Raw genomic sequence first — 13,609 nt, 5'->3', positions numbered from 1 at the left:
ATATTTGTCCATACAGTAAAAAGAGTACTAGATAATGTGGCCGTGGTTTTAGTGAAGATTATTGTAATGTGCTTGCATATTATTGTTTTCGTGATGAGTCTGCAGAACCCCTGGTGCAGTGATACTGAGGCCTCATAGCACCCAAGTTGGACATCTTCCTGCAGCAAGTATTAACTTGCTAATTATCCACTGGCGACGTCGCCGTACATCTGGGTTGTAGCTATTCACTCACTGTAAATTAAGGTGAGATGTTACATCTCTTTGCTGATTACTGAATTAGTAAATGATTAGCAAGACATCAGACTTCCAATCATTTAAATATATATTAGATGTTACCAAATTTCCCTTGCTCATAAATGCTTTTCTTGCTATTCTCAATCTATTTTTATGTCCTCTTTACTTCGGATGTCATCAGTTGTTTTGTACCCAAAATACCAAAACGTACCTACTACTTTTAGTGTCTGATTTCCTAATCTAACTCCCACAGGATCGCCCGATTTAATTCGATTACATTCCCTTACCTGTGTTTTACTTTTGTTGTTGTTTATGTTATAATGTCTTTTCAAGACACTGCTTACTCCATTGAAATGCTCTTCCAAGTCCTTTGTCCCTATGAAAGAATTACAATGTCAACAGCAAACCTCAAAAGCTTTTTTTTTTCTTTTTCGCCATGAACTTTAAATTTCCCTCTGGTTTCCTTTATAGCCTGTTCAGTGTTCAGATTGAGTAGCGTGAGGGATAGGCTCTCTCCCCTGAGCCTCACTCCGTTCACGACTACTGCCCTGCGACTCTTATAACTGTAGTGTGGTTTATGTACAAGTCGTAAATAACCTTTCGGTCACTGTATTTCGTCCGTGCTACCTTTAAAATTTCAAAGTGTGTAGTCCAGGCAATACCATCAAAAGCTTTCTCAAAGTCTACGAATACCATGAATGAAGGTTTGACTTTCTTCTAAGATCAGACGTAGGAGCAGTATTGCCTCGCATGTTTTTCATATACAAGTTTTGATACTGATGGTAGCCTTTGTTTATGTGTACTAGCTGATCCAAACTTCATGTCCCATATGACAAACGTGGTCAACCAGAACTCCACCAACAGCTTTTGGAGGTGGTAGTGTGACCTAAAGCAAGAAAAGAAAAGTCCAGTAACCATGGACTTATTAATAGCCCAGGGTTATTAGTTGCTAAGAAGTTAAGTGTGTTTTAACGACAGTTTACTATTGGCGTGGGCTCATAAAGTAAATGTATAAGATACAAGACGCTGACTCTGAAATTATACAGGGTGTTACAAAAAGGTACGGCCAAACTTTCAGGAAACATTCCTCACAGACAAATAAAGAAAATATGTTATGTGGACATGTGTCCGGAAACGCTTAATTTCGATGTTAGAGCTCATTTTAGTTTCGTCAGTATGTACTGTGCTTCCTCAATTCACCGCCATGATTTCATACGGGATACTCTACCTGTGCTGCTAGAACATGTGCCTTTACAAGTACGACACATGTGGTTCATGCACGATGGAGCTCCTGTACATTTCAGTCGAAGTGTTCGTACGCTTCTCAACAACAGATTCGGTGACCGATGGATTGGTAGAGGCGGACCAATTCCATGGCCTCCACGCTCTCCTGACCTCAACCCTCTTGACTTTCATTTATGGGGGCATTTGAAAGCTCTTGTCTACGCAACCCCGGTACCAAATGTAGAGACTCTTCGTGCTCTTATTGTGGACAGCTGCGATACAATACGCCATTCTCCAGGGCTGCATCAGCGCATCAGGGTTTCCATGCGACGGAGGGTGGATGCATGTATCCTCGCTAACGGAGGACATTTTGAACCTTTCCTGTAACAAAGTGTTTGAAGTCACGCTGGTACGTTCTGTTGCTGTGTGTTTCCATTCCATGATTAATGTGATTTGAAGAGAAGTAATAAAATGAGCTCTAACATGGAATGTAAGCGTTTCTGGACACATGTCCACATAACATATTTTCTTTCTTTGTGTGTGAGGTGTATTTCCTGAAAGTCTGGCCGTACCTTTTTGTAACACCATGTATATCTGTTGAACAATCTCATAAAACTTCTTACCGCAACTAGAAATCTTTTGAACATCGTTGAATCTTAACAGTAAGTGTTGTAACAAAATGAAACGCCTGCAGCCGTCCTCAAGATCTCACTTATTGTGTAGCTACCAGTTTCGGCGCTTCAGTGCGCCATCTTCAGGATGATGCAGAAGGGGCTATCACGATCCATATCTACGAGGCATCAGTGGCCAACGTAACTGGTTTACGCAGACGATCTGTAACTTTAATGTCGTCTCTCCAACCATCAAGTGGAGAGACGACGTCACAGTTACAGGTAGTCTGCGTAATTGTATTAATAAACCAAACATATCTTTGCGTACATTGTTGAACCTACATAGAAAAAAAGTCATTGTTTACATTGACTCAAATACTTTTCGTCTTTCATGTTACAGAAGAATCTTCCCGTGCCATGGAAGAGCATTATAAAAACGCCAGCTATTTGGGCTCTCGTTGCTATCATGATCACCTTCGACTGGAGCTTCTATTTGCTGGTCACGCTGCCGCTATACCTCGGCCAAGTCTTGCATTATGATATCCGAAGCGTGAGTGTCTACTAGTACTTTCTCCAAAACTCTAAAAGTATCCTTTAGTAATACAGATTCAGTGCTGCATTGTTTCACATTCTCAAAAGGAAATTACTGCAAGTTTCTTGAACAAACCTGTCGATCTCAGAACTCGAGCATTGATTGCCGGAAGTGTGAATTAATTGATCAGTTGCAATCTGGCTAATATAAAATGTGGTGAAGAGTTGTTGTGAAGCAAAGAAGATCATAGGAAATGAAGAGAGATAATAGCTTCGTAGGTCAACGTAGATTATAAAATAATATTTATTGTTATTTATAGCCTTTATTATCGTCAGTTTGCTACATACACTAATGGCCTTAAAATTGCTACACCAAGACGAAATGCAGATGATAACGGGTATTCATTGGACAAATATATTATATTAGAACTGACATGTGATTATATTTTCACGCAATTTGGGTGCATAGATCCTGAAAAATCAGTACCCAGAACAACCACTTCTGCCCATAATAACGGCCTTGATACGCCAGGGCATTGAGTAAAACAGAGCTTGGGTGGTGTGTACAGGTACAGCTGCCCACGCAGCTTCAACATGATACCACAGTTCATCAAGAGTAGTGACTGGCGTATTGTGACGAGGCAGTTGCTCGGCCAACATTGACCAGACGTTTTCAATTGGTGAGAAATCTGGAGAATTTGCTGGCCAAGGCAGCAGTCGAACATTTTCTGTATCCAGAAAGGCCCGTACAGGACCTACAACATGCGGTCGTGTATTATCCTGCTGAAATGTAGGGTTTCGCAGGGATCGAATGAGAGGTAGAGCCACGGGTCGTAACACATTTGAAATGTAACGTCCACTGTTCAAAGTGCTGTAAAAGCGAACAAGAGGTGACCGTGACGTTTAACCAATGGCACCCCATACAATCACGCCGGGCGATACGCCAGTATGGCGATGACGAATACACGCTTCCAATGTGCGTTCACCGCGATGTCGCCAAACACGGATGCGACCATCATGATGCTGTAAATAGAACTTGGATTCATCCGAAAAAATGACGTTTTGCGATTCGTGCACCCAGGTTAGTCGTTGAGTACACCATCGCAGGCTCTCCTGTCTGTGATGCAGCGTCAAGGGCAGCCGCAGCCATAGTCTCCGAGCTGATAGTCCATGCTGCCGCAAACGTCGTCGAACTGTTCGTGCAAACGGTTGTTGTCTTGCAAACGTCCCCATCTGTTGACTCAGGGATTGAGTCGTGGCTGCACGATCCGATAGGCTACAATCCGACCTTTATCAAAGTCGGAAACGTGAAGGTACGCATTTCTCCTCCTTACACGAGGCATCACAACAGTGTTTCACCAGGCAACGCCGGTCAACTGCTGTTTGTGTATGAGAAATCGGTTGGAAACTTTCCTCATGTCAGCACGTTGTGGGTGTCGCCACCGGCGCCAACCTTGTGTGAATGCTCTGAAAAGCTAATCATTTGCATATCACAGCATCTTCTTCCTGTCGGTTAAATTTCGCGTCTTTAGCACGTCATCTTCGTGGTGTAGCAATTTTAATGGCCAGTAGTGTATGTTAAATGTTGCCTAATCAAATTGTCTTACAGCAGATCGTATATTTTTACAAAATCTGACATTTAATACGAGTAATTGCTGCACTGGAAATAAATGACACGGATTCAACAAGACAAGACGTTAACAGATCTCTGTGAGGTATATGGCAACAGATATCTATGCAAAGACCATCAATTTCTGTAAATTTCGGGACGACGTTCTTTTGGAGCAGAGATGGTGTCTGACACTTTCAAGCTGTGTTTCATCGGTTTAGATCACGCAAATTTAATGGTAAACACATCAACATTCACAGTCATGCTCCTCAAACCACTGTATCACGAGACTCGCCCAGTGGTACGAAAACTTATCCTGCTCGAAGATGTCGTCAACGTGGGGAAGACATTTAGTGTGAAAGGATATAAGTAGTCCTTACTAGTGGTTACATAGTCCACGGTTGTCGTGGTGCCGCATAGAAGCCCTGCTGATCGTTCCCCATAGCACAGTTTTGTCCCCACAGGTCTGCGACCGTGGGGCGGCAAATTTTTCAATCAGCTGATCGCCTGGATGATGGTGTATCCGCAAACGACCACAGACCTGGTCTAAAAAGAAATCTAATTCATATGACTAGTAGACAAGTTTCCTTAGCTCCATTGTCTGATCTCGATGACACTATGCCAAGTTCAACTGTAACTGATGACGCCTTTCTGTCAACATGCGAACTTGTAGGGGTCACCTGCTGCGGACCCCATGCTCAGCAACTTGCAATGAACACGTGTGCTTGCACCACCGTTATTCTTTGTCGAGGGATCTACCACAGATCGCCCCCTATCCTGCTTTACAGAGGTGGGAAGCCTCCGGCCTCCGCGACCTGGAATAGACGTCCAGCACATTGTTGCCTACTCGTGTTTTCACCGGTCTTCAACCACTCTCATACATACTCACAACAGCAGCATGCAAATAGCCACCTACCTTCGCCATTTACGAGATGCAGTTTCCCAATATAACGTGCCCTTTGTCAAACTTCCTTACGTCAGTGGATTTCCACAATTCGTCCTGCAAAGTCGCTAGAGTGATTCACCATTCGCATCGCTCCACTTATATATTTTCCTTACCGCGTCACGTGCCCGCAAATCCTGCGCCATTCAGTCTCGCAGTACGAAGCGGGCATAATGTTTTGGTTCATTAGTATATATCAATAAAAGGCTACATCCTGGCCATTTACGAGGTTGTGGAAGACTATTCGTGACAGCGCGGAAGCTCTGTAACAAGTAAGTCTGGAAAGCCCGCACGCAGAATCACGGTTTGAGGGGTGGAGGGACGGCGGTAACTTGGTGCTCGGTTCCTATTTGAACTAGGAACAAACCGTAAAAAAAAGTTTTTTGTTAAGCCCGGACCAGCGCCCACTTGCAAAACCATTCGAAGTTCTGTCTTCCATAGCTATGTTACAGTATATTAACGAAGATTTGAACGACGAATCGTAACTGACCCAGACAAATTGTGCAAATCGATTAATTCCTTTCACAAAAGATATTAATTGGTTGAAACTAATGTTCAGCTGATGGTATCGTTTGTATGTGCACCGATCGGATTTTATCTGCAAAACATGCAAAAAACAAATTCTTCTTGCAGATTTTTGAAGTGCACGACGTCTATACTTCTAACGTACATTTTTATCCAGTAATCTTTACCCGTTGTCGAGATATGATGGTATATAGCAGAGCTGCATGTAGCACATAAAATTCGTTCTTACATGAATGGAACACATGGTAACGGTTTAAAGTGAATCAAATAAACAAAAAATGCATCCTTACGATAAAACTGAAAAATATCTTTCAAAATTAAATTAAATGTGCGTATGGCATTTCATTCTAGTTTTTTTAGTTGACGTCACTTCGCCGACCCTCGCGTCGACGATGACGAAATGATGGTGAGTTCAACGCGTATACCCAGTCCCGAGCGGAGGAAATCCCGACAAAACCTGGAATCGAACTCGGGGTTCCGTGATCGAGAGATGGTAACACTAACCACGAGACCACGAGCTGCTGTCAGCTTTCAAAAATCTAGCTTCATTCAAATTCTACACGCAAAAAACACATATTTTGTGAGTTTTTTATTGCACACGGCACCTCTATGTTTCAAACTCGTGCGAATCGGTTCAAATATTGTAAGAACGTAGACAGATACATGTAATTAATGATTGCCCGGTTGTTTTGTGAAAGCTTCCTCCTTTGCCCCGATACAAGCAACATGATTCGGAATACAATAAAAAAATCCTATACCAGATCAGCCGTGGTCCGAGTTTACAAAAATCTAGGTCGGTTGCCAACCTATGGTGCTCTAAAGTCAGAATTATCGTAGAGTAAAACTTGGGAAGCAAGATGAAAACCGTTCCTATCAAAGCACAAAAAAGGCGAATATGTCCTGGACATAGACATCTAAAAGAAGGCAAGTGATTTTTTGACTGCTCTGGTGACGTTTAAATCAAAATATCTTTTTACAAGTTAACCTCACTTTTCCAGTGCAGTGAACTCTCTTAGCTGCAAGGTGTTGCACACATGGATCTTACAATTCATGTGGCCAAAATTCATGGGAAACAATAACATCATGTGGCTGAACAGCATACATGTAATACGCAAAAAAATGTTTTCTGGGGTTGTTATATGTTTGGGGGTGGATTTGTTCTTAGGGGAGGGGGGAGGATGTCTGGGAGGGGGTGTGTGGAGGGGTTGATTCGTTCCCAGAGGGGACCATTTTTTCTCCAGACCAACCTCCTATCACATGTATGGTGAGTGTCGTAAGAACAAATAGACACCAATTCATGTGCTCTAGAGAGTGGAATGCCTCTACAACAGGATATATCCGGGAGTGCGGGTGCATTTATAACAGCAAATAACACAGATTGGGGATACCTGATCCTTAACTTTAATGTTACTTTGTGTTATATTGCACATGGCATTTGGCAAATGCCGTGTTGGATGACATGATGGCATAACTGTCGGATGGTGAGTCCTGTTCCCCGCCCAGCCTGAATATCGACTTAGAGAAAAAGTCAGACATAACTCAAGCGTCAGAGCACAGGTGCAGGGACCTCCGCTGCCTCTCGTGCATCATGTTGGCCCGTCCATGGACCGAGAGTACTTGTACGTCTACATCTAGTACTAGTAAGTACCGTGAACCCACACTTTTCCCTCAATTCTTCTTTATTATCCGATTTCCTCAACGTGCGCCATTGGTAGAAGAGTGATCTTGCCTGTGTTTACACTTTTAGATTTGGATAGCTCCCTGGATAGTTCTTCGTATGGACATGACGACTTTCGCAATGCTCTAGACTTTGCCTCTGGCCAACAGCTCACTTCGTAAACCCCATCGTCATCGACCACCTCTTTTTTCCACCGGGTTCCGTGTCACAACCAGTGTGAGTGATAATAAACGTTTGTTTGCTGATGATACTGTGGTATATAGGAAGGTCTCGAAGATCAGTGATCGTACGAGGATACAAGATAACATAGATAAAACTTGTAGTGGGTGTCATGAATGGCAGCTAGCTCTAAATATTGAGAAACGAAAATTAATGCAGATGAGTGGGAAAAACAAACCCATAATGTTCGAGTACGGCATTACAACTGCGCTACTCAACAAGTCACGTCGATTAAATACCTAGGTGTAACGTTGCAAAACAACATTATATGAATGAGGATGTAAGAACTATAATAGGGAAGGCGCATGGTAGATTTCTGTTTATTGGGAGAATTTTAGGAAAGCGTGGTTCATCTGTAAAGGGGAAGGCGTATAGGATGGTGGTGCGACCTATGCTAAGTACTTCTCAAGGCACCGAATCAATTCAGAGGCGGGCTGCTAGATTTGTTACAGGTAGATCAAACAACACCGAATTATTACGGAGATGCCTCGGGGACTCAAAGGAGAATCACTGGAGGGAAGACGACATTCTTTTTGAAGAGCACTATTGAGGAAATTTAGAGAACCGGCACTTGAGGCTGACTGCAGAACGATTCTCCTGCCGCCAACGTACATTTAGCGCAAGGGTTACAAACATAGGATCAGAGATATTGAGGCTCACGTGGAGGTTGACGTTTTCCGTCGCTCTATTTGGGGGTACAACAAGAAAGGAAATGACTTCTATTCATACAAGGGACCCTCCGCCAAACAACATACGTTGGCTTTGGGATGATGTATGTAGGTGTAGATACGAAAGTGCTGACGAGGACTTTGTGATTTTGCAGCTATTCACTGTGAAGCGCGGATCCTTGGTTTCTCAGGTTGTGGCGGTAGCAAGCAGTATTTCCGTTGACATTGATTGAAAGAGCTGTCGGACGTCCTCGTGAGAGATATCGTGCCAAATTCTGACCAATTAGTGCATTACAGCGTCAAAATCCCACGGTGGTTGGAGGGTCCTGCTCACAATACTCCAAATGTTCTCAATTGGGGAGAGATCCGGCGACCTTGCTGCCCAATGTAGGGTTTGGCAAGCGCGAAGACAAGCAATAGAAACAAGCGATGGGATACCAACCTGACTGTCGCCCGCCATACAGCACGACAACCAGGAATGACTGCCTTCGCTTGCCATCTACTGCAGTCTTACAGTACAGCTGTACGTCGACTATATTCTACGCCCTGTTTTGGTAAGCCATCCTGGGCTTATATTTCTGGAAGTTAATGCCCGCGCACGCACATTGAGAGTCTCTACTGCTTGTCTTCATGTTTGCCAAACTCTATCTTGGCCAACAAGTTCTTCGGATGTCTCCCCAAATGAGAACGTCTGGAGCGTTATTGGCAGGACACTCCAACCATTTCTGGATTTTGGCGATCTAACTCGCCAATTGGACAGGATTTAGTGCAATATCCCTCAGAACGATATCCAACAACTCTGTCAACAGCAGATTTGTATAAGGGCCAGAGTTGGTCCGACATGTTATGAACTTGCTCAATTTCTCGTATCTGAATAAATTATGCAATTTTTCTGAATTCGTAATCATTTGTTGGTCTGTCTTCGTGGGGTCCCTGCTTTTCTTTATTAGAGCGTATGTCTAACTCCAAATAGAGAGAAGTTAATACAAAGCTTTTAGTCATGCACCCAGCCCCTAAAAATGACTAGGTACACTAAGTAACAGCATCAGTGCAAGCTATGTTTTACAATATTATCCATGTCAACTTCTTTCATGGTAGTAGTCGACGCTGTGTTCAATCAAAATCATCATCCGGCTTATCAGGCACCCAATCATCCGGTTGTCCGATGAGGCGGTATGCAGTTCTTAGCGATCCGCCACCCTCATCGTTCACAGACGCACAGCAACAGAAGCGCTTTCTTTCGCCTTACGCGTACCGGAAAGCGAGCGGATGCTCGTACAAAAATTACCTCCACGTCATCGTCTAAGAGTTCCGGAAATGTTAGTGCAGTTAGTTGTGTAAAGATCGCTGCCGAAGGTACGAAATCACCTATTTCTCAAGCCGCAAACTGGTACGTCTAGCAAGTGTCTGCCTTGGTCGGCAGCAACGACGACAGCCGTCGCACTGTCGTAACGATGCCAATAGATCAACAGAGGGGCAGCAGAAGCTGATGCTGCAAATGGAAACTAATGGAGTAATAGCAGAATTCCAGTTGGACATGGGAGTGGCCTGTCTTTCTGATGAATGCAGAGACATACCGGTGCATCGGCTCGCCACGGCTGCTGTATGTACACCCTGTACTGACCTCACGTCACAGCCCAAACTAAGTATAAATTTTTGCTCGATAACCTACCCCGTTAGTAGTAGACATTTTTGGAATACACACTTCTGTAGTTTTTGGTTTCCATATTAAAGACTAAGTGAATCTGGACACGACCGAGGTTCCATTCAAAGACCTTGGTACTTTAATTGCCCAGAATATGCAATTGTTTTAACCTGCATAAGGTTTCAAGCCAATGTATCTTTAAAGCATTCGGCAGTGCGTAAGTTTTGTAGAGCTCATCCAGTGGATCTCGTCATGCACGATCAACTTAAAGCACCGATTTGTGGATTACAGTGCATAGGAGTAATATCCCCAGTATAGTCTAACTCAAGTCTAATGCGCTTGGAAGTAGAAAAGAAGACAAAACTATCAATTAGAATATGCTGTAATTCTTAAATCTACCATTAATGCTGAACCTGACGTTGATATGTATCCTTTTACTTGGCCAGTCATTATCTTTCTAAAATAGATCCCACTGATGCCTATAATGAAGCAGCTGTAGATGACAGGAAGAAACAGCTTTTAGTGATTAATACGCCGTTCGGTGTGTGTTGTTATAACCGATTATCATTTTTGGGCTCGCATTCTTCCCGTGGAATTTCAGAGATACCTTGAGCAACTCATCCAAGGTATCCCCAATTGTATAACTATTTATATTACAGAAGCTTTCGAAATGTGGTGCTACAGAATAATGCTGAAGATTAGATGGGTAGATCACATAACTAATGAGGAGGTATTGAATAGAATTGAGGAGAAGAGGAGTTCGTGACACAACTTGACAAGAAGAAGGGACCGGTTGGTGGGACATGCTCTGAGGCATCAAGGGATCACAAATTTAGCATTGGAGGGCAGTGTGGAGGGTAAAAATCATAGAGGGAGACCAAGAGATCAATACACTAAGCAGATTCAGAAGGACGTAGGTTGCAGTAAGTACTGGGAGATGAAGAAGCTTGCACAGGATAGAGTAGCGTAGAGAGCTGCGTCAAACCAGTCTCAGGACTGAAGACCACAACAACAACAACATTTATATTACTAGCTAATTACCGAATCCACGTAGGAACAGCACCTGCAAGATCTGCAGATCTTGTCTGAGCGGTTTCAAGCTCATTGTATGGGTTATCAGCTCGACAAGAGTAGTTTCTTTGAGCCAAGCATAAAGTACCTAGGCTTATATTAAAAATGACGGACTTACGCTCACACAGTATCATGTGAATGCAATCAGTTACTTACCAGCTCCCAAGAACTTCAAAGAACTGCAGTCATTCTTGGACAAAGTTTATCATTACGCAAAATCCATTTCCATCGTGTCCCAAATCTGCTACTCGCTTAATCGGTTATGTAAAAATGGAGTTAAATTCCTATGGTCAGAGACATGGCAGAAAGCTTTCTTGCAACATACGAGTAAAAAGTGGAGTCACTCGGTCCCTTGTTTAGTAACGCCCAAGCCAGGCAAACGCTTAACGCTGGCCACCAATGGCTCACGTTTCAGCAGTGGTGCACTATTATGCGACAATGTGCTGGCGACGCAGAACAATCCATTTAGTTTGCGTCAAAAACGTTATATATGGCACGGTGAAATTACTTGCAAATGAAGAAAGTCATTGGCCTTCTACACAGCGTCAAGAAGTTTCATGCATATCTCTAGTGTGCAAAGCCTAATATGCTAATCACAAGCCCCTCGTTTTGCTACTTGATCCTCTCCTAAACTTCCCGATTATGCAGCACAGAGACTGCAGCGATGGGTGTCATTCCTTAGAAACTGTTACGAGATACGTTATAGGTCCACAATGTAGTCTTCAAACGCAGGCACATATTCCCACGTGACCTGTGACGCAGCCACCAAGCGCCATGTTTTGCCGAACGTTACAGTCACCGACGCTGCACCGACGAATTCCTAACTACGGCGTGCGAAGAAGCAATGGAAACAAGCCGGGGTCCGTTAGTCTGTGCAGGGTAAGGTGGTCGATGTGCGGGGATCAATTTTCATCCGAAGCGCTGGTCAAGTTCTTTAATTTGTTCGTAAGTGGATGTCAACATTGCTTGCCCACTTTCGGCCGGTTGGAGACACACTGCCATGACAGAATCGAGGCGCACGTCCCTGCAACCTTTCTCACACGGCCACATTATGAGGCGCGCATTCCAATTCACAGGGTGCTTTGTCTATTGTGCTGCGGCGTTAGCTGGACCACCTGCCTAATACCACAAACCTAGAATGACGTTCATCTTTTTGATATGGCATCGGCTTAAAATCGCTGATGATGTCTTATTATTAGCCATGGACTATCCGAAATGCCACGTGGCAATTCCACCTTGTTCTGCTCTACGTACTGAACACCTTTGACACCGCACATTGCGGAACATGTAGAATGAAGGCAATGGCATGGAATTTCCCGCTCGTGGTTTGCGGTTTCGTACTGGCATCCACATGTGCCTTTCCGTCTTATGTCACACGTAATTTCGCGTATCCTTTCTGTCATATTATCGGCAGCTGTTGATTTTGCAGTCTACACAGTAGTATCCACCGACACTAAAGTTGATTCTGTCTTCGTCTGCGACTCCTCACTAACGCTTTCTACGTCATCTCGAATTTCGGTCGAACATAAAAATTCCGATCTCAGTCGTTGAAATTGGTGTTCGTTTTTCTCTTGTATTTTTAAAATACGAGCAGCGAATTTCTTTATTGCTGCTTTTGTCGTTCTCTTGTGAGACGTCGTCTCAGCAACAACATGTTTCGCTTTCGTCGTCGCTTTGATGGCAAAAGCTTCGACTTGTTATTTAACTTTTTTGACAGTTTGTTGTGTAACTTCACGCAACGTAACCTGTCTGTTTGGACAGTGCCATTGTCTGTTCTCAATTGTTTGTGCCCTGTAACGAGTGTTTGAAGCGTGATTTGCGCTTTTTTAGCTTCAGTTCGCATTTGATCTAATTGGCCTTGAATATTATCACGCGTTTTTTGTATTTCGTTTTTAGTTTCTTTCAGCCCCAGTTTTAATTCTTTTTGTCCTTGTGTTATGCGCCCTTCTAAACGCTTTTCTGATTCCTGAGATTGTTATAATAAACGCTGCAACATTCCAGATATGTTGGCCTTTTCATCTACATCATTTTCGCCTATTGCCATCTGATGTAACTGTTTCCCGTCTCGTTTCTTGTGAACCGTTTCCTTCACTTCCGAAGATAGTGTAGGAACACTAACACTCGTTCTTTCATTCAATTGCAAACCTGCCTGATTCAGTATGATTACGTTTGGTGCAATATGCTGTAATTCATTATCTACAGACTCAGTGTCTGATTCATTAGCAACGCCATTCTCACGTCCATTGTATGGACAATACTGAACATTATGTGTTGCATTTTCGGTCTCGTTCAGCATTCCTACGTGTTCTGTCTCTTGTTGTTCACGCTGATCTACCTGTTGCGTACCGAACTCGATCCTATCAATATCATCCATTGCTTCTCTTTGTCTTAATCTATTATTTTCTGTCTTTTTGAGCGTTCCACACAGCGTTGCTGGTCGCGAATTTTCCGAACCTGACTCCGCGTTAACATCTTATCATGAGACTTGATTCTACCCCAAAATATCATCCACGGTCCTATATTCAATAATCGAACCTGTTTCCTCGTCCTTTATATAGTCTTTTGGTTACAGGAGTTGAGTCAGAACTCAGCACAACCCAATTCAACGACGTGTTGCGCCAGCATATAAAAAATACATGAATACAATTCTG

At 43.3% G+C, this 13,609-nt stretch overlaps 1 protein-coding gene across 3 annotated transcripts in view; it reads left to right on the top strand.

Annotated features, from left to right (window-relative positions):
- LOC124606620 (sialin-like) overlaps positions 1 to 13,609 on the top strand; it is a 103,462-nt gene that overhangs the window by 50,917 nt on the left and 38,936 nt on the right. For all 3 annotated transcript variants that reach the window (XM_047138607.1, XM_047138606.1, XM_047138608.1), the window contains exon 6: positions 2,470 to 2,619. In XM_047138607.1, coding sequence (XP_046994563.1) covers positions 2,470 to 2,619 — 150 coding nt within the window. The remainder of the gene's footprint in view (positions 1 to 2,469; positions 2,620 to 13,609) is intronic.

Source organism: Schistocerca americana, chromosome 3 (genome assembly GCF_021461395.2).
Source record: "Schistocerca americana isolate TAMUIC-IGC-003095 chromosome 3, iqSchAmer2.1, whole genome shotgun sequence".
NCBI classification, from domain to species: Eukaryota; Metazoa; Arthropoda; class Insecta; order Orthoptera; family Acrididae; genus Schistocerca; species Schistocerca americana.
The sequence above is the reverse complement of the archived record's forward strand: the minus strand, read 5'-3'. Positions and strand labels throughout refer to the sequence as shown.